Genomic DNA, 22,350 nt, shown 5'->3' with positions numbered 1-22,350 from the left:
GTGGAGCTTTAATCACAACTTGGAGTGCTTTTGGGAGAAGACTCTTGGTTCTGCCCTATCTCCTGCTGAGGTGCCAGAGACCATTCTCTTCAGAGATCCACCTGGCCAAGGCTGGGACCTAAGAAGGACATCAGTAGCAAGTATAAAGCACTGGGCAAATATGCAAGAAATTTTTGTCTAAAATGATTACATCCAGAACTAAAATATGAGCAGGAAGGCAGGAAAGAATTGATAATTCTATGATTTTTACAATGTATCAACCCAAGAGTTCAATTAAACTTCAAATTCAGTATAAGGTTTTTCTCTTAATTAAAAAAAATGTTCACATTTGTGGGTTATTTATTTATTTATTTATTTTCTTAATTATTATTATTTTTTTTAACGTTTACTTATTTTTGAGACAGAGAGAGACAGAGCATGAACGGGGGAGGGTCAGAGAGAGGGAGACAGAATCTGAAACAGGCTCCAGTCTCTGAGCTGTCAGCACAGAGCCCCACGCAGGGCTCGAACTCACGGACCGCGAGATCATGACCTGAGCCGAAGTCGACCGCTTAACCGACTGAGCCACCCAGGCGCCCCCTTAATTATTTTTTTTAATATATGAAATTTATTGTCAAATTGGTTTCTATACAACACCCAGTGCTCAGCCCAAAAGATGCCCTCTTCAATACCCATCACCTGCATTCCCCTCCCTCCCACCCCCCCATCAACCCTCAGTTTGTTCTCAATTTTTAAGAGTCTCTTATGCTTTGGCTGGCTGTCTCCCAAAATGTTCACATTTGAAAGAAGAGGTGTCTTCAAAAGTTATAACAACAATCAACATGAACAAGCAATTTTTTGAGCCCCAATCCTGAGAGCTGATACCTAAAGAACTTTCAAAACATCTGTCTGTCTGTCTATCTACCTATCTATCTATCTATCTATTCATTTATTCACTGAAGATAGGGTAGAGACAAGCCTGTCTGGAATCTAAAGCTTTTTTGTGTGAATATTTCTAAACATTGTTTTCTAGGATGTGTCTCCTGAGTTGGGCCAGTAGAAATTTTAAATAGCATTTTTTAAAAGAAGTAGGTAGGAAAGCTTTGATTTAATTTCTCCTAGAGTTAAGCAGCTCCTTTAGCTGCTAAGCTAATATTCAATTTTTATTATCCAACAGAAACCTTTTTCCATTGTGCATTATTCCACTTTATGTATCCCTTTATACACACAAAATCACACATTCATTATCTGTGGTTGGCAACACATTACCTACAGTTTAAGAGCTAGGAGTATAGGTACTCAGTTCAGGCAGAATTAGATTGAAGTTTTACCTCACTGCTCATTAGGTATGTGACCTTGAAAAACTTGTTTGCCCTCCTTCTTTGTCTAAGTTTTCTCATCAATAAAATGAGAATATATGCATAAAAATTGTTACAAAGACTAAATTTGAAATATATATATGGATATATGTATATATACAGTGTTTTTATAGAGGTTTTTCAGCTTCATTGAAGCATATACTTAATACACCAAAAATGGGACATATTTAATGTATACATTTTGATGAGTTTGGACATAGGCCTACATCCATGAGACCATCACCACAATCAAGGTAATAAACATATCCACTATTTCCAAAAGATTTCTTGTGTCCTCTTTTTTTTAATGGTTGAAATATTTGGCATTAGGTCTACTTTCTTAAAAATTTTTAAGTGCACAATACTGTTAACTATAGGTGCTATGTTGTATAAAAGATTTCTAGAATTTATTCCTGTTGTGTAACTGTCACTTTATACCCACTGAACAACTCCCCATTTCACCCTCATCTTCTACCCTTGCAATCACCATTCTATTCTCTGCTTCCATAAGTTTGACTATTTTAGATACCTCATACAAAAGGAATTATGAAGTATTTGTTCTTCTGTGACTGACTTATCTCACTTAGCATGTCTTCCAGATCCATCTATGTTGGTGCAAATGGCAGGATTTCCTTATTTTTTTTCAGGCTGCATAATATTCCATGGTCTATTGATATATACCACATCTTTATCCATTTGTCTGTCAATGGACACTTGAGGGGCGCTGAGGTGGGTAAGTCAGTTAAGTGTCTGACTTTGGCTCAAGTCATGATCTCATGGTTCTTGGGTTTAAGCCCCGCATCGGGCTCCATGCTGACAGTTCAGAGCCTGGAGCCTGCTTCAGATTCTGTGTCTTCCTCTCTCTCTGCCCCTCCCCAGCTCACACTGTGTCTCTCTTTCTTTCTTTCAAAAATAAATAAACATTAAAAAAATTGTTTTAGGTGGACATTTGAATTGTTTGTCTACCTTGGCTCTTGTGAATAATGCTACAGTGAACATACGAGTGCAGATGTCTCTTCCAGATCCTGATTTTAATTGTTTTGGATATGTTTCCAGGAGTGGGATTAGCTGGATCATATGGTAGTTCTAGTTTTTAATTTTTTGAAGAAACTCCATACTGTTTTTAGCATAGTGGCTGTTGTCAAAGTTAATGCTGGTATTATTATTGTTATAAATGTTAAATTATTTTTAATGCCAATGATCTATTACAGATTCATATGATAGCCAGAGTCATTTACACTACAGTGAGCTAAAGAAGACAATATTATATAGTATAAGGAGTATATAACTAGGAGTTGAAATGCCTACAGTCGAGTTGGGATTATCTCCTTAACTAGTGGTAGATCTTAGCAATGTCACTCTTTAGATCTCAGTTAACTCTTCTATAAAATTAGGACTGTGCATAAGATGAATGGTCTGGTTTGTCAGGGACCCATAATTCAATCTCATTGTGTATGTGGGGGTGGGCATGTGTTTGTGTATGCTGTGCCTATGTGTGGGCATGCTCATGCATGTGTATTTCCTACCTGCTTCTAAGTATAATTTTATTCTACAAAAAGTATGGTGTAAGTAGCAATGCATTCCTCAACTATAAAAAAAAATACATTGTCGAAAGAAGATCATCTTCTGCCTGTTTCTATCCCCAATACTAAGTGCCTTCAAGCTCTGTAATTCTGTTCTATTTCTAATTTTACAGGACTTATGTTAAGAGATGGTACATTATTCAAACAATATAATTTCCCTTTATTCCCCTAATGCTAACCTTGTTATAAAATTCTATGCTGTTGTTTCATTTTTCAGTCCATAAAATACCAATGCATGTTAATCATTACATTTATTCTATATTGGCCATGAAACACAAGAAAACTCTTCAATTCAATTCAAAACAACTTTCTCTGAAGAGCGCTCAAAAATTAAAAACAACGCTTTAAAATTTAGTTGACATGGGATCCCACAATGAAACTGATAACAATGATTTAAAATCCTTATTATAACTCTGAATTACTATGTTATTGCAGATGTCTCATTATCCTAGTAAAAAACACGCACAACAAAAAAACACCTGTCTAACAGAGGATTGTAAAAAACAAGTTTGAGTCTCTACACCTGAATATTTATGTCATCCAAATGAAGCATTCTAGCATTTCCAAGTTTTTAACAGACAAATCAATATATCCATGTACCATATAGGTATTGGAAACATAGGGTCAAGTCTTGTACATTCTAAAGTGCTGCAGATTCATACAGAAAATCAATTACTTTTGTAAACTAGAAATTGCATACATTACTAAATAAATATATTCTGGGAACAAGTCAAAACCTGTGCTCTCTACCACTGAAAACACTCCCACAATATCTAGCAATGCAATAGGCATTACTGAAGTTGGGTCACACATCAGGGGATAGGAAGGCAGAGACTCTATACAACTTGTTTTTAATATTTTATAGATATGAGGCTATTATCTGGCAGTTTTTATTTCTTCATTTCAATTTAAGAATGGAGTCTGTGTGACTTTTGTTTTTACCATAAATATCAGGTACACTTACAAATATAACTGCCCAGATTGTTTGTCTTCCCAAATTCATTTTGTAATTGTTGAAATGAAGAAAGAACAGTATGAATGAGGAATTCAAATTTGAGTCCAGATTCCTAGAAATCTATAAAGATGGGAAGGGGCATTTGTGAGCTATTCCAATAACAAGCTAATTAATTCATCGTATTTCTTTGCTTTTGGCCGGAATGGTATTAAACCAGAGTGGTAAGGGGTTATAGCTCATGCTGATTAGAAGATCTAATTGTCCCATATATTTTAGATGAATAAAAATGTAGGACTGAATTATTTATTTTTGAATAAAGTTCATTAGATAATACAATTAAAAATGATTGTTCTTGAGAGGGAAAATGAAAGGTATCTGTCAGCAAGTTTAATAGTGTCTGCTTCAAAACTCCTGAATACCTGGAACTTCAGAACGCGATCTCACTTGGAAATAGGATCTTTATAAATATGAATAGTTAAGGATCTTGAGATGAAACCATCCTGGATTTACAGTGGGGTTTATCCATGATGCGTGCCCTTATGAGAAGAGGAGAGAACACAGACAGGCAACAGAAGAAGGTGGTGTAGAGACAGGAGCAGCATAACTACAGGCCAAGGAATGTCAAGGATTGCCAGCAAATTCCAGAGGTTAGGAGAGAAACATGGATGAGTTTTCTCTCAGGACCTCCACAAGGAACCAATGTTGCCAACACCTTTATTTCAGACTTCTGCCTTTTTTTTTTCTTCTTTAATAATTTCACTTCTTTAGAGAGAAAATCCTAAAAGTTTGTCTATTTAGAGAGCCAGAATCTTGGTTTGATACTACTGAGCTGAATGTGTTAAATCCCATTTGCCAAAAATACCGTAAATACTAAAGAATTCACAGCAGCAGTTTCTTTTGGCCAGGTTGCTACGATTCTTCATTTATTTTCTGGGCCACTTGCCTTTTAGCTGTTCAGCGGCCATAGAGTTAGCTTTAGTGGTAGGAATTTTCAATTTTGGTGACCAAAAGTCATAATATGGCATTAGGGTCTTGCCTTTTTGTTCTTCACGTTACATACATAATTTTAAAATACATATTTTATTGTTGTTACAAATGTAAATAACAATCACCATCAATATTCTGGTATATATATTACTCTAAATATTTTCCTACAAATTCATATTTTATTTATAAATATCAACTTCACACACTAATATTGATTTAAAGTTGAGTTATTCATTGAATCATGTTTGAAATAATTAACATTTGATTTAGTATTTATCATTTTCATTAGGTAAGCAGTATTCCTTGATATGATTTTGACAAAATTTTCTAAGTAGCTGCCTATATTTGGATGCTTGGGTTATTTTTTTTCCTTAAAATTTTCTATTAGAGTAACAGTGCAATGAACATGTTTATAGTGAAAAAAATTGCAGAAAATATGGCTGCATAATTGGAATAAATTCCTAGTAGAAAACATAGATCATATATCTGTAAAGATCCCTCCCTCTTTCTCTCTCTCTCTCTTGCTCTCTCTCTCTCTCTCTCTCTCTCTCTCACACACACACACACACACACACACACACGTATATACACCTGTGTATAACAAATATCTACACATTGCTTTCCAGAGAGATTCTAGAATCATCTGGCCCACAGCAGTATATGAATATTAATTAGGTCTCCCATATGCTTTCCAGAACAGGGTATCATCATTCACTTATATCTTTATTACTTTAATCCAAAGAAAATGTTAACTCATTTTTGTTTTAATTTGCATTTCTCTACTAATGAGCTTGAACATTGTTTCATGCATCTTGGCTATTTATAGTTCCATAAATTGAATATCCAATCCTGAGCTTTTCCATTGGAACACTCATCTTTCAATGAATTATTGTATAAAAAGGTTATTTTATATTTTTAAGCTTTTTCATCTGAGAAGGAAATAACTTAAAAAAAAGATTTCAGGGCTTCAAATACCATCATCTATTTTAAAAAAGTAAGGCTTGGTGCTTGTTCCCACAGCACATATACTAAAATCGGAGTGATAAAGAGATCAGCAGGACCCATGCAGAAGGATGACTTGCAAATTCGTGAAGCATTCCACATTTTGTATGATATAGATGAAAATTTTAAGAAAGTGGATCCTGAGTTCTAATCATAAGGACTTTTTTTTCTTTTTTTAAATTGTATCTATATGAGATCATGGCTGCTGACTAAACTGTCAGCGTTAATCATCTCACAGTGAACACAAGTGAGGCCATTAAGTTGTATACCTTAAACTTATACGGTGGTATGTGACAATAATACCTCAGTAAAACCAGGGGTGAAAAAGTCTTGGATATAATTATCCTTAGAGAGTCTTCATCTATTACATCTTAGGAATTCTATTAAAATTTTTTCAGCAAGACTTTTTTTCCAATGTTGGTGATTTCTGTCAAAATAAACTACAGGTTACACCAACTATCACACTGAGCACATATGCCTCACTTCATTTATTTTTACCTTCTTCCCATAATTTCATCAGGAAAGAAGACATAAGATCTCGGCTTTTCTTAAGCTTTTTAAATGATGTGGTAGAGTGCCATAACTTCCTCTTAGAGGCAATAATACTTGTCTGAGAGATTTTTGTCCAGATATAAAACGAGTAATGTGATTTTTGACAACCTACTTGGAAGCACTTTCACCATTATGCTAAAATTTTATAGGCACAAGAGACAAGAAAAACATCGAAAACCAAAAACCAAACACCAATAGCAGCAGCAGCAGCAGCAATAACAACAACAACAACAACAACAACAAACCTGAGGGGGAAAACAGGTTTTGATCAAGTTGCAGAATGTGGACTTAAATGTAGCTTAAATGTAGCTTAAAATGTGTGTGTGTGTGTGTGTGTGTGTGTGTGTGTGTGTGTGTGTAACAAACTATGATTTCAAATGGAAATTTACTGAGCACATGGTATAGAGAAAGAAATAAATAAGGGATTACTTTCTTTTTTCCTCATTTGCAGTGATAGTTTATATTATCCATTAGGTGTAAGTTAAGAGTTCAGTTTGTGTATTTTCCAGGACCCTTTTTATGTGCCACTCCAGATTTGCTCAACTTTGCCTCCCAATCCTTACCAAGAGCCTCTGCTATATCATGCTTTGCCTCCCAAGCCCCAGGCAATAGTTCACACTCTCCTTAGAGCTATAAAGCCCTCCTAAGTACTTACTGGTGCTACCCTAGACCAAGCCACCACCTCATAAAGGACTTACTGACACAGAGAGAATTCTATGTTTGCATACTCGCCAGATGCTCTGGCTTCTCAGGTGCTGTCTGCAGGTATAGAGTGGATAACAGCCTATCTACAGATTTAGACCAATTATAGGCAAAAGAAGAACTGCTCATACTTCCTATCCAGCCACTGCCTATGATACATAGTACTTCATGCGGCCTCTCAGGAGACACCCCATGAGGCTGAACAAACTCTGTGTTTGCTGTAAACTTGTAGCCAGCTCAATGATAGCCACTGTGAAAGATTTCTCTCCTTCCCTGGTCCCTTTCTTTGTTTCCTTATGCGTGCTTTCTTGGGCTTGCACCCCCAGAGGCATTGCCTTGAAAGCATATCTCAGACTGTTTTCCAGGAACCTGGAGGGACATGATAGTTCCAATAGTTAAAAAAATATATATGATTATTCATTTTGTAAAATAAAACACATTCTCTAAATATTGCATGGAAAACTGCATGGAATACTCCAGTTGTCATAAAGAAGCTTGACCTACTATGAACTCCACCAATATTGCTACAAAAGTGAATTTACTTTTATGTTTATGGAAAGTAGAATAATCTGTTTATTTCCTAAACTACCCTCTCCACATTTTCCAGCCCCATTCTCACCACTGGAGATTGGGCGGAAAGGGATCAAAGTGACTTAAACTTGGAACCATTTGATTAGATGGCTTTTTAAAAATGTTTATTTATTTTTGAGAGAGAGAGAAAGAGAGAGAGAGTGAGTGGGGAGTGGCAGAGACAGGGAGACAGAGGATCCAAAGTGGGCTTCATGCTGATAGCAGAGAGCCTGATGCAGGGCTCAAACTCACCAACCAAGAGATCATGACCTGAGCTGAAGTAGGATGCTTAGCCTACTGAGCCACCCAGGAACCCCTGATTAGATAGCTTTTTAAAGTTACTAGTTAAAAAGTTAAAAGTTATTTGACAGAGGGGCTGTTGTTGAATAAGCAATGCTGAGAAACTAATACAGATTAAAAGATCTATGATACATTTATAAGAGTATGATCCAGGACCATAATATGTACTGAAAGCATTACAAAGATATCAAGTTAAAAATATAAAGGTTATTCTTGTTCAGACCAATAGATGTCACCTGTCAGGAAAAAACAAACAAACAAACAAGAATGTTTCCTTGAAGTGAGAGCATATTTTATTCCTAAAGCATTTAATTCATAAAAACCTTGCAAGATTGCGCTATGTGAACACTGACCTGTGAACAGGTACCAGAGGTTGTTTGGCTCCAATGTTTCCATCTCACCCCTGCGGGTCGTCTTTCTGTGTCGAATTTTATAGCCGGTAATAAATCCATTTTGTGTTCCTGATGGAGGAGGCAGCCAGCTTACTTTGATACTCTGCAAAATAAAAGATGTAAATTAAAACATTGGAGAAAGTAAGGGCAACAGAGCAGGGTCAAAGAAATGACCCCAACTTAAGTAGGAATAAAACAGAGAGGCAAGAAGTGCTAGGGATTAGCCCCTATAACCAAATTAAATCCATTTTTACAATTTGACAGTGTCCCTTTTTGTATGATTTTGACAAAAATACACAATTCATTTGACTGATTATGTGCATGATCACCTCTCCTTTGTAAATGCCACTAAAATGACAGTAAAATGTTCTTAAGAGTAAAAAACCATAAGGAAATAGAGAATAGTAGTCTTAAGGATGACAGATGTTAACAAATATTTAAGAGATGCAAACCGAGGGAAGTGTGGTGGCTGAGCCAAAGGAGAAAGATGAAACCTAAATTACTCCCTAAGAGATACTAAAGAATAACAAGGTGATTTCCATGACAAAATTCAGGGAGGGCTAGAAATTGTTGCGTCCTAAATACCTTGAAAGACAAGACTAAAGCATAGTGTTGAAATAAAAGATGGGTTGAAAGTCATACCCACATCTAGGAAAATCAATCTACTAACCCTCAGTGTCCTTGGAGTCACTGGGAGTTTTATCCTTTAGGGACACTGAAACAGAGTCCACAGATTCAGAGATATCAGGCACAGAAGAGAGTACAGATGAGGGCAAGGGTTATTAAGTCGAAGAGAATAAGTCTTCTTTCATCATCTGTGTTCAATGCAATGACAACCAGATGTATATTGCCCAGGCAAATACCAAATAATAATTCTCTAGAGAAAATTGTAAGTTTGGCCCTAGAGAAAACAGTAGCCAGGTTTCTAATTAATGCCCCAATAATGAGGCTCCCACTTAATCCACTCATGCACTTTGGAATCAGCTTTTTAGTACATATTTCATTTTAATGTTAACCAACATTGTAAGACTACAAGACACTTTGTTTTAAAAAGCTTTCAGTATAAAATAGGAAAAAATACAATCAAGCCCCAGAACCTGCTTGGGATTCTCTCTCTCCATCTCTCTCTGTGCCTCCTTGTTTGTGCACTCTCTCTCTCTCTCTCCCTCTGTCAAAATAAATACATAAACTTAAAAAAAGACCCACAATATTATGGCCCTTGAAGGAGACAACATTATGCTTAGAGTAGAAAAAGTATCCCAAAAACTGTCATTAATATTTAGATAATCTAAGATAAGATATTACATCTGTGAAAGGAATAGAAATACGGGAAAAATGAAAGATTCTTTTAAAATATTATGACATTTATAGTTTGGTTTAACCAGTTAAATATTCAATAAATTATCTGGAAGATGTATGGAAAGAAATCTTGTAAAATTCCAGGGGAGGGGGGGAAGATGATCATAGAAAGATGATCACAGAAATTTGGGGGAAAAAAGATAAGAAGTTGGAAGTTTAGTCTATAATTTCCAATATCTAACTAATAAGGTGAAATAATGAAAATAAAAAAAAAATAGAAGGCAGAAAATTAGCAAGGAACCAAAACAAAAACCAGAACTCTTTCCTGCAGTAAAAACCTTGCAGAACTGGAAGATTTGAGACTTTAGTCTGAAAGGGATTATGGATTTTCTGACACAATACATGAACAAGAACTACATTAAGGTACATTACTGTGAAATATTAGAGCCTCCTGGGGGAGAGAGGATAGGAAAGCTTCCAGAATGGAAGAAAGAAAGCAGGTCACATAAAAAGTAAAAATGGTAAGGAGAAAGATTTCTCAACAACATTCAAAGTTAGAAAACAATAGAAGAATACTTATAAAATTCTATTCCTAAAGTATTTTAAACCTAGAATTCCAAGGCTATACAAATGTTATCAAGCATAAGGAAAAATAACTCAAGTATAAGAATATATGCTTATATAAGTATAGGGATGTTTCAGAAATACATGGTTTCAAAGATATCTCTCCATATTCATCAGGAGTCTAATGAGGGTAAATTTCAGGAAAAGAAGAGTGCAAACTGAGAGAAAAAGATTTGAAATCCAAGAAACAGAGATTCCAAAACAGAAAAAAAATGGAATTCTCAGAAATATGATAAGGAAAAATTGAAAAGATTTAAGATTACACAAGGTGAGACACAAATCCAAAAGAGCACATACTACATAATTCCACTTAGATGAAGTCCAAGAAGAGTCAAAATGAGTTTATAGTAAAAGAAAGCAGTCTAGCAGTTGCCTACAGCAGTTGTGCTAGGGAACTGATTGGCTATGGAAAGAGGGAGACTTTTTGGTGTGATGGGAACATTCTGCATCTTCCTTTCACATTTGTTACATGGGTAGATAAAATTGTCAAAATGTATTGCTAAGGATTGAATTGGGCCCCCACTTGAAATTCACATGCTGAAATACTAATTCCCAGTACCTCAGAATGTGAGTGTTTTGGAGGTAGGGGGTTTGAAGAAATCAAAAGGTTAAATGAGGTCATCAGTGTGGGACCTAATCCAGTATGACTGGTGTCCCTCTGAGAAAAGGAAATAAAAGGAGACACAGAATAAGTCCATGTGAAGATGGTGGAGGAAGGGAGCCATTTGCAAGTTAAGGAGAGAGGACTCAGAAGAAACAAGCTTGCTGACACCTTGATCTTGGACTCCAGCCTCCAGAACTGTGAGAAAGCAACTATCTGTGGTTCATTTAGGTTTCCTCCTCTGTGGTGTTTGCTGTGGCAGCCCTAGTGAAATAATACAACCAGAGAAGTAAACACTGAAGATTTGTGCATTTCACATTAATTAATTACACCTCAGGGAAGAAGAGAAGAAGGATCACAATGAAAATGCAGAGGAGGAGAAGGAAGAGTAGGAGGAGAAAAGAAGGAAGACGATTGGGCGTAGGGCTGGAGTGTACCAGAGTGCTAACTCCTGACCTAGGAATAAATCAGTAGGTGATACCTAAACCTGTGAATTAAAACTAAGGAATTACAGCTACCTAAATGCTGAGAAACATTAAGGTAAATTCCAGAAAAGAAAGGATAGTGAAAAGCAATGAACAGGGGAGTCTGGAGGGAATAGGAACTCCCTCCAGTTCCTCCAGGTTGGGGAGGAAGAGTCTTGGTTTTAGTTATACACCTATTTGGAAAATGTGCATATAACACTACCATGAACATTTAAATCAATTAAAAAAATTTTTTTTTTAATCTTTATTTATTTTTGAGAGAGACAGAGTGTGAACAGGGGAGGGGCAGAGAGAGAGGGAGACACAGAATCTGAAGCAGGCTCCAGGCTCTGAGCGGTCAACACAGAGCCTGACACGGGGCTTGAACTCACGGACCCCAAGATCATGACCTGTGCCAAAGTCAGAGTCGGACGTTTAACTGACTGAGCCACCCAGGTGCCCCTTAAATTAATTTTTAAAAATAAACATACAAAATTGTTTTTTTGAGGTGGTAGAAATAAACAACTGTCAGAAAGAGGCCAGGCACAAAGTCACAGAATGGATTTCTGACCCCTCCAGCCCCCTACAACCCCAGGGCAACTTTGATACTGTTTCAATCATGTGGAAATGCAGCAGAGGTGTGGCAATATATTCTCCAGGGAGACCCCAGTCTGAGCCTCTTCTTTTAGATCACTACAGATTAGCTATTGCTCTACAAATAAGTGTCTCTGTAAAAGGATTTAAAAAATTGGGTAAAGTCAGTTACTTGTTAAACATTTTTAACATGTCAATGACATGCAAACTACAGTCAGTTCTCATCTTTTGAAGCAGCAGCCATGTTCTATAAAGTTGCCACAAACACTGAATTTGCAAATATTGTAACATTGCTCTTAGGGAAAATGCAGGTGCAGGTTCTTATGAGCCTTTCATTACAACATTTTTGTCAACTTGTCAATACGTAACCTTGTTTTATGTGTGTTTCTGGTTAAAGACATCCTATTTAATGTTATTGTTGGTACATTAACATTGAACTTATGGCCAATAGCACTGTAACTCATGCCAGAATGAAGTTTATCTAACACATGTATTTTCTCCCTAAGGCACATCACAGCCTCTTGGAATAAGCGACACTAAACAGCACTTCAGCATTACAGTTGGAGAGCATTTCAAATACCAAACTCACAGACAGAAAGCAAAAATAAACAAATGCCCACCCCCCACCCCAAAGTGGCACTTATTTGGCCACAAAAAGAACACTTGGTTACAATATGAGAACTGAAACAAAAGGACAGAGTGTCTCCTTGTTCAACCTCAGCTGGGAATGTGTGCCTCTGGAAACTCATCTGTTCCATGGTCGTGGGTGTAACTGTAAAGGCAACTGGGGGTATTGATTTGGGGTTACAAATACATTTCAGCAGGTAGGTGAATCTGCAAATACAGACTCTCAAAATAATAAAGATCAACTGTAACTATATAATAAGCACATTTTAATAATTTTAGAGGAACTTAGCTAAATATAATTATTTAGAATAATCAGAATCTGATTATTTAAGTCAGAATATATCTGAAAGTGTAGAGCACTACTAAGATCATTTATTTCACCCTCATTACCCTTTAAATGTGACAAACTAAATGCCACTCTTAAAAATATTTCTTAACACTATTTTTTTCCTTACTAATAGACGCACCAATGGTCTAAGCACCTATGAGTTATGGTTTTTTATCCACACAATGACCCTATGAATTCAAGTCTATTGTTATAATTTTTGTACAATCATGTAAATTACGACACAGATGGTTAAGTATCTTAAACTGATGCAGCCATCAAGTGATAGAGGCAGGATTTGAACTGAAATTATATAACTTTGAAGTTGGCATTCTTTACTATTTAATACAGCCTCCCATGAGAGTTCAAGAGGCTGAGACTAATTCACGCAGTAATAATTCACTCAAAATAGATTAGCTGCACCTCTGCTGTGTAGAAAGCACCATCTTTAGGACTATGGAAATACCCAGATAAGTCATGGTATATCCATTCTGGCTGAGGAAATTAGACACAAAAACTCATAATGAAAACACAAAGTGTCACATGCTAAAAGAGGTAGTCCCAGAAAATAGAATGGAATATAATAGACAGAGAGATTAATTCTATTTTACATGGTCAAGACTTCAAATATGAGTAGAACTTTACTTAGGGGATAGAAAAGGTATTTAAAATAAAGAGGATATCAAAAGCAAGCTCAATTTATCATGACAATGTATAGCACCTTCAACTGGGACAAATAGAACAAATGGGACATATAGGACAATGTAATGGAAAGGTAGATTGGAAAAAAGTTAAAAGTCTTTTGGGACATGCAAAGGAGACATGTTAGATCAATACACTCATTTAAGGCATTTGGTTAATTCTTTGGGAGACAAACTAATAAATAAAATAGTAATATAATGTCCTTGGACCTCAAAGAATGCATAGCCTTAAATACACGTACACTCACCTACTCCTTCTCTCTACTCCACACACATACATGCACATATGTGGATGTGTTTACTCTCAAGTATCTTAGAAACTAGCAAAGAAAACTGGATTTGACGAATAGTTATACCTTATATTTATATTCCAGAATTATCTTACTTTTATTTTTCAATACTTCAAGATAGCCATGAAAGATGTTATTACCATTTTACAAGTTTACCAAAGAGGAAATTGAGGCACAGAGTTAAATGATTGGCAGAAGTCATCTCACACTATCACAGAAAGATTATCTAATGTTTGAGCCTAATGTTTTTTATTATTTTATGCTAAAATAATCATAGAACTTATACCTGGCAATTCTACTCAAAGTGTCCTACAAAACATTCTCGAAAGGAATAAAAACTGAATTTAAATAATTAATTTTTAATACACCCAATCAGCCTTCCCATAAGTAGCCCTTGGCAAATCACGAAGGGTTATTTTCTAAGGACTACAAGCTTGTTTTTTAAAGTCAAAAGTAAATTCAAATAGAAAACAAAAATACAAATGAAGACATTAAACTTTGACCAAGAGGTAGAACCTTATGATTTCCAGTTAGCGCTTTGCCTTGTCTTTGACGAGTGACCTCTTGTAAGTCTAATAAATGACTCTAATCTTAATGTACATATTGAGAAATGGAGAATAATTGTGCTTAGTATGTCTACCAGATGATTGTAAATCACGTGTTAAGCCTGGAAAACTTAATTATACTAATGATTACATGAGCAATATTTAGTTTTTGACAGATAATAATTTTTCTTGATCATATTCGAGGATTTTCAGTGATCGTATAAATTATTCCCACATAGCCAATACCTTACTATCAATGTCTAGCAGCAATTAATTAATAGAATCAGTTATACACTATACATGCCAGGAGGCAAACCCCCTCAATGGTTATCATTCATCTTTGGAAGTAATTTCATCATTTGTATTCATCCTCATATATGGGCAGCGGCTAAGTTTATTAGCATCTTTTATGCTTTCTCATCGATTTCAAGCAAACACCAGCAGATGGCTAATGGTTCTGGTCGTCAAATTCTTTCCTTGTAGGTTCTGCAGACATGGCTAGATGTCCCAAATTATATTGGTTTGGGAAGTTAATTGAAAGTGTTCAGGAAATTTTTCTAATTCTATGGCATAATGTATTTTATTTTCTGTATGAGACCTGTTCTGTCAGTGCTCAGTAGCTTAGACTTCATTGGTCATCCCCCCACAAAGCCACCAAAAGCTATCACTGTTAGGGGAACATTCTTGTACCTAGTCTTCATGGGTAAGCCTAGTAATTATTTTTATTAAAAATATTTAACACATGACCTTCGACTTTTGAAAAATCAATTCTAGTAGCTGTGACTTGCCTTTTGGTTCTTTCATTACTTGAGAGGTTGAAATTAATCCTTTTCAAGCTGTTGAAGTGTTCTATCTTGAATCAAGGATTAATTTAACTTTTTTCCCCCCAGTTTTGAAATAAAAGAAGAACTGTAAAATTTGGCTTCCTCAAATCCTTCCATCTCCTCTTTTATTATCATAAAAATGAATTAGTTTTCAAGTCAGCACGGTGGGAGCAGTTAGGTTTAGTGATTGAAAAGTAAAAATCTTCCTGGCCATTATTTTCTAACTTTTTTGAGATAACCCTGTTGAGTTTGTTGATGTGGTATTCTCCTTTTGATGGTCTCCATTAATTCATTTCTTTATTTTTCCTTTACTCAAGCATATGAGTAGTAAATAACAAAATGGAAAACAAAAACTGGTAAGTCCATCACCCCAAATTTTTCTCAGAAGCCACATTTCATAAGCTTCTATTTTTAAGTCCACATATCCCACTGCACACTGACATTTTACTTTACTCTCGATAGAGTGGACTGCTGAGAAAGACAAGCCCCATTCCAAACATGGTCAGTGGCTGTAGAATGAGCCTTTATTTTTAAGTGGTTTCATCTGGATAGCATTCCCATAGAAGGGAATTAAAGGGCACTATTTGAAAGAAGGTCCTAGCAGGAAAGAAGAATGCTTTGGTCAGCACAGCAGGAATCTAAGGATCTTGAAACTTACTTGGATATAAGTTTTGAACTCTGCCCCTTATTTCTGTTTTGTACTTCTGGTAACTTGTTGAATCTCACATGAACTTGCTTGAAGAATGAAGTATGCTTTCAGTACTCATGACACCCTATGACTTTTCATGAGAGTGCCCATAGGCATTTTTAAAGAACCTCTTTTTATTGTATCCCTCATCTTACTTACATTCCCTTATTTACATTCTCTCTGCTACTGCTGTAATTCAGACCTTAATTTACCATTGCCCAGAATATTGCCACAGCTAACCGATTGATACTCACGCCTCCAGGTACTACCCTTCTCACACCCAACCCATATCAGTTACCTTCCTTATCAGTGAGTGGGACATTTAAGTTCTCTGCCTTGGTTTGCTCATCTGCAATATGGGAAGTACCTACCTCAAAAGGATTGTGGTGTGGATTAAAGGAGAGGAAGGGAACTTCCTTGAACTTCAAGGGAGGGAAGGAGTAAAGAGAAAAAGAGTGAGGCAAGAGGGTCAAGAGATTAAGAGATGGAGAGGGGAGAATAAAGGAAAAAGTAAACAAGGGTCAGAGAGAAAGAAGCAAGACCCCATACAGCAGCAATGCTCAACAACTTTTCTTCTACACATCAGGAGGAGCACTGAGAGATAAATTACCTAGTAACACCTTTTAAACTCCTTTTCTTCGATGAATATTTACTGAGCAATTTACTCTGTAGATTACTATTGACATTTCTTGTTGTAGCCTATAGACCCTTCGGGCATGGGTGGTAAAGAAGAGACCTTGGAATACATTGGAGACTAGAGGAATGTGAAAAAGTGAAGAAATTCTGGGGCACCTGGGTGGCTCAGTTGGTTCAGCATCCGACTCTTGATTTAGGCTCAGATCATGGTCCCAGGGTGTGAGATTGAGCCCCACACTGGGCTCCATGCTGAGCCTGCTTGGGATTTTCTCTCTCCCTCTCCTTCTGCCCCTCCCTGGCTCATGCTATCTTACTCTCAAAGTAAATGAACTTAAAAAAAAAAGTGAAGAAATGCTATAAATACTTTTGTAGGTAGATTTGACAGGACACAGTGATTTGTTGAATGTCACACATAAAGAAGGAAAAGTCATCAATATTGACTCTCAGGTTTCTGGAATAAGCAACTTGGTAGATGATACTACATTTTCTGGGATAAGGCTGTCTGAAAAACAATCTACTTTCAAAAGAAAAAAAAAGTTTACTGGACCTGCCAGTAGTATCAATAAATGACACTTCACAGAGGATGCAGAACTAAAGGCTACCCATATTAATAATATTCTAGTTAATGTTGGGAAGGGTATTTTCTAATTTTATCATTTAGAATAAATGATACTGGGAAGGGTATTTTCTAATTTTATCATTTAGAATAAATCACACTGGAAAGGGTATTTTCTAATTTTATCATTTAGAATAAATGATATTGGGAAGGGTATTTTCTAATTTTATCATTTAGAATAAATGACACTGGGAAGGGTATTTTCTAATTTTATCATTTAGAATAAATGACACTGGGAAGGGTATTTTCTAATTTTATCATTTAGAATAAATGATACCTCAATAATATCAAAATTATACAATAACAAAATTTAATGATTAAATTTGATATTTATCTAAATACTTGGTAAATATTTCATTGGTGCTGAAATAAACTAAATTGAATTTTGAACTGGAATAGAACTTAATTCGCTAATTCAACAGTATTTTAAATTTTATTATGTGTATAATTGTGTGGACAATTTCCAAAAAAGTGTTTTGCCTTTTTCTGAACCACTTTATGGAACTTTATGGGACTAACCAAGTAATGATTTGATAAAATGTTGATAAAATATTAGTAAGTGCTATATATATTTTTCCTGCAGATATATACTATTCCTGCAGATTTGACATGTTTTTTACTTCACTATCATAAATATGCAATCTCTTGTGATAAGTGAAGTCAGAAAGCTGGATAGCATACTAAAATTGGCATTCTTGAGTTCATGTAGGCAGCTATTATCCAAAATGACAAAAAGCCATATTTGCAAATAACTTCGTGTGACACATTTCCAGAGTGAAGTCTGTTAGTACCACTCAGGTCTAAGTTACATATTTGTGCAATAATAAAAGTATGTTTATATACAAATTGAAAAATACTTGACTTTAAATAAAATTTTGTATCCTAAATTCAGGTAAGAAACATTGCTTTGTTTTATTTAAAAATGATGAAAGCTAGCCTGTTGTGATCTTGTTTAACGACTTTGAAATAATACAAACGTTTCCACATCAATAGGTTAGTTTAGTTGTAAAATAGTGTTCCTTTGATCTCTGTCCTGGTGGCCCCTAGGTCCTCATAGTGCCAGTGGGAGTCCTACCTGGAGATTAAACCCTACTTATGGCTACTCTGGAAAAATCCCCTTCCTGGTTATGTTGTGCTAAGCCACGTTGGGACAATTTCTCAGGTTGCTCAACTTCAAATCACATACTGCAAACCCACCTTGATTTGGGTCTTAGTTTTAGTGACTGGGTTTCTCTGATGAGAATGCTGCCATGCATCTTGTTCAATATTGTTTTACCTTGGTAATCTGCCTAGTTCTTCCAAAACGCCCAAGACTGAGTCCTCCAGGAGCTCCTATCTCCTTGGTGAATCTGAGGCTGGCAGACTTCCCTGACAATAGTTACTCACCTTTCTGAATCTCTGCATTACCTGCTTTCACATTCTGAACTCCCCAAACCTACTTGGTCTCCTGATTTACCACCTGAAAATCCTTGTCAGCCCTTTCTGACTCCACCCACTAGGTACAGCTGCTCTCTACCACTCTGTCTGGATACTATGACTAGTCTTCCTGAAGGAACATCCCTCATCACCTTCCTCACTCCTGATTGAGGGGAACAGCCCTCCTGACATTGGCTCTGAATTCCACACCCATTCATCCCACACCACTGTCTTTTTCAGGTGTAGACAGTGAGCACATATGAGATTTAAAAAAAAAAACACAGTGAGAAATGGCATCTGGAATATGCTCTATTTATTATATGCACATTTTTATATTTCTTGGAGAACACTGGGCTAAATATAATTTGATGCTGGGAAATTGACATGCCACCACTTTCCCTGCTCCTGTAATCAAATTCTAAGAGCTCAACCTTGACAATTCCAAAGAAAAAAGGGGAAACTAATCCCTTACCTAACTCACTTCAGTTTAGTAGCATAGGGGAATTGAACCAGTAAATTAAGGTCAAATAGGTTTCCAAACCTACCCTGTAAGAACATCAATCCATCACTGTCCATAAAGACATAGGGCATCCCATGTATACCATTAACTGGGCAGTCTGTTAAGTTAGTACTTTGTATACTTTCAAAGCAATATTTTAAAAATATTTCTGTGGAATTTAAAGATGAGGCTCAAAATTCTATCAGGAGGAAATGGGACAATAGTTGAGTGTGGTCCATAGCTTTTCCAGTGGTGTCCCCAACTCAACTGTGGCTCCTAATTTGCATATGTATGCTACACAGTAAATACTAGTCATCTATTTAAGAATTAACTCTAAATGTTAAATAAATTTAAATCCTAGGCACAGGTAGATGGAAATATACTTTGGACTGCCTTAATTCTTTTTTTTAATGTTTATTTGTTTTTGAGAAGCAGAGACAGAGCATGAGCAGTGGAGGGACAGACAGAGGGAGACACAGAATCCAAGTGGGCTTCAGGCTCTGATCTGTCAGCACAGAGCCTGACGCAGGGGTCAAACCCACAAACCATGAGATCATGAGCTGAGCTGAAGTTGGACGCTTAACTGACTGATCCACCTAGGCACCCTTGGGACCTCCTTAATTCTTATAGCCTCTGCTTAAAAAATCTTACTGGATGTTCTGTCTAGCATGCAGTTCTGAATTGTTTAGAGAAAGATAGAATAGTATTTTCCAAATAAAAGATATTCAGTAGGTATAAGATGGATGACAGAAAGCATCTCAGCTTTTCATTAATTTGCTAAGTGATGTTAGAAAGCATTGACGTAGTTGTATCAATCGTACATCACAAGACCATCTCTTTCTCTCACCTTGTTGAGAGATAACCAGTTAGTTTAGAAACATAAAAACACTGTAAAACACAAAGTTCTACTCTTTTGTATTTTATTTTACTTTATTTTATTTTCATTTTGGAATTGTTAATGGTAATAGTGGTAGTAGCATGTATGTCTGTTTTGAAAACACAAAAGGACATTGAAAACTGAAGAAAGGTCTCAAAAAGTTTAGTTATCAGGTCACTTTGACCTCATATGATTGTGTATTGAAGACATAAAAATATATAAATGAATGAATGATCCTCATTGAGGTAGGTTATCTTCATAAACACTTCATCTGATCACAACAACTAGATTACATTTCCCTGGAAAACAAATTTCTTTGCCACTCAAACGCCATTCAGTGCAATGTGTAAAGAGGTGGTTTTGTTATGGTAGATTTTACCATATTCTGTTGAGTGGGGCATAGAAATGGTGCTTTCTCTGTTGATTACGGAAACCCTGTTGGAGTTGATTCTCAGGTATGTAACTATGTGTGGCCTCTATTATGGGAAGAAATGGAAGAAAAATCAATTAATTTTTCCTGCTAGCCAGGCTTTCTTGGCTAACTACATAAAATTAACTGAATACTCCTAAATCAACCAGGAAAATCACTCCCCAATACAGACTACAGTTCATACTACTGGGAATAAAAAAAGAAAGGGAGAACGGGTATGTATCTGGCTTTTTTTTTTTTTGTAAACCCCTGGATTTAAAATAGCATTTTTTCACGTGATAATTTGCTATGCATAGCCTAGTAGCCAGGCCTATTTTATTCTAGGTCCTAGAAACTGGGAATGTAATTTCTAGGAGGTATTCACATTTTGACAAAATTCCATTACGATAAAGCAATTTGGTTGTTCCCTGGAGTTCATGATAAAGCGATCTTAGGAGTAATACATTTCAGAATTTGTCAGTATCAATAGACTTTATTCTCCAGGACCCAAGTCATTCCCTGGAAGTAAGCCGGATGTTTAGGGAGGCTCATTAACTCTTTCAGATCACTAGGTCCTTTCTCAGACTATTCATTTCTACTAAATAAAACCACTAAAAGCAATGTGATAGCTTTGATGCAGGAACTAGAGTTAGGAAAGCCAGAACACAAACACATCAGCAGTTATATGTAAAATTATACCCTTCAAAGGCACAAGAAAATAGACCAATATATAATTTAAGGCAGAAAATACAGTGTCCACTTATTTCTCATTTCTTTTGTTTGTTTTAGAACATGGAAACCAAGATACTTTTTAAGCAGCAAGGTGAATGGCCTAACTACAGACTAATTGATTTCACCAGATATTTAAGCAATTGAGGAAAGAGATAAGAGTTTAAATACTTATTTATACCATATGAATTTTTTTTAAGTCTATTTATTTATTTTGAGAGAAAGCGAGAGAGACAGCCCATGAGCATGGGGGAGAGGCAGGGAGAGAGGGCAAGAGAGAGAGAATCTTAAGCAGGCTCCACCCTGTCAGCACAGAGTCCTACATGGGGCTCGATCCCACAAATCGTGAGATCATGACCTGTGCCGAAATCAATAGTCGGGAGCTCAACTGATTGAGCCACCCAGGCACCCTGAAAAAATTTTCACATATGGGATAAAATGTATTTATCAAGAATAACCAGTAGGAGGGTGCCTGGGTAGCTCAGTCGGTTAAAGTGTCCGACTTCTGCTCAGGTCATGATCTTGCAGTTTGTGAGTTCCAGCCCCACATTGGGCTCTGAGCTGACGGCTGAGCGACTGGAGCCTGCTTTGGATTCTGTGTCTCCCCTACTCGTGCTCTGTTTCTCTCTCTCTCTCAAAAATGAATATACATTAAAAAAAAAAAAAGAAGAAGAAGAAGAATGACCAGTAGGAACTCAGAGAATTCCAGTAGGGCACTCATGTTAAAATGATCATGATACACCAATAGGTCTCCTAAAAAATGAAATATTAGTTTAAGGGTGGTACAATGGTCAATAAAAGAATAAAAACCAAAATTTTTACAATACTACATACTGAAAATTGTTTTAGAGTGATAAAACCAGAGGCTTTAAAATTATTGTCACAAAACAATTTCTAATGTTTGGTAGAAGAAATATGATTACACATGAATCTCATCCTATACAGAACAATGCCCTTTTTTGCTTTAATGTACATCAAAATTTAAGCATGTCCAATATTTACGTATAAACATATACGCCTAGATCTATATTAAATAAGGGAACATGTTGCTATGAAACAATTTTCTCAAAAAAAAATGCAGATGTGGCTATTTAACAGAGGCATATCTTCAAGCAAACTGTCAAATTAGGCCCTAAGTAATTAATCTCTGAAACCAGCAGGCTTTCAATCTCAGAGCAGTCATCTCAAAGACATGACTTACCATGT

General features: G+C 36.1%; 1 protein-coding gene and 1 non-coding gene across 3 annotated transcripts in view; one reads left to right on the top strand and one right to left on the bottom strand.

Moving 5' to 3' along the window:
- The window catches only part of DCC (DCC netrin 1 receptor), a 1,130,837-nt gene that overhangs the window by 193,703 nt on the left and 914,784 nt on the right, over positions 1-22,350 (bottom strand). For both annotated transcript variants that reach the window (XM_027068985.2, XM_027068988.2), the window contains exon 13: positions 8,342-8,483. In XM_027068985.2, the coding sequence (XP_026924786.1) occupies positions 8,342-8,483 (142 nt within the window). The remainder of the gene's footprint in view (positions 1-8,341; positions 8,484-22,350) is intronic.
- LOC113602388 (U6 spliceosomal RNA) lies at positions 5,867-5,970 on the top strand. The gene has a single exon (XR_003423814.1). It is a non-coding gene; the product is annotated as a U6 spliceosomal RNA (small nuclear RNA).

This window comes from Acinonyx jubatus, chromosome D3, assembly GCF_027475565.1.
Source record: "Acinonyx jubatus isolate Ajub_Pintada_27869175 chromosome D3, VMU_Ajub_asm_v1.0, whole genome shotgun sequence".
NCBI classification, from domain to species: Eukaryota; Metazoa; Chordata; class Mammalia; order Carnivora; family Felidae; genus Acinonyx; species Acinonyx jubatus.
This window is presented reverse-complemented; position numbering and strand designations above follow the sequence as displayed.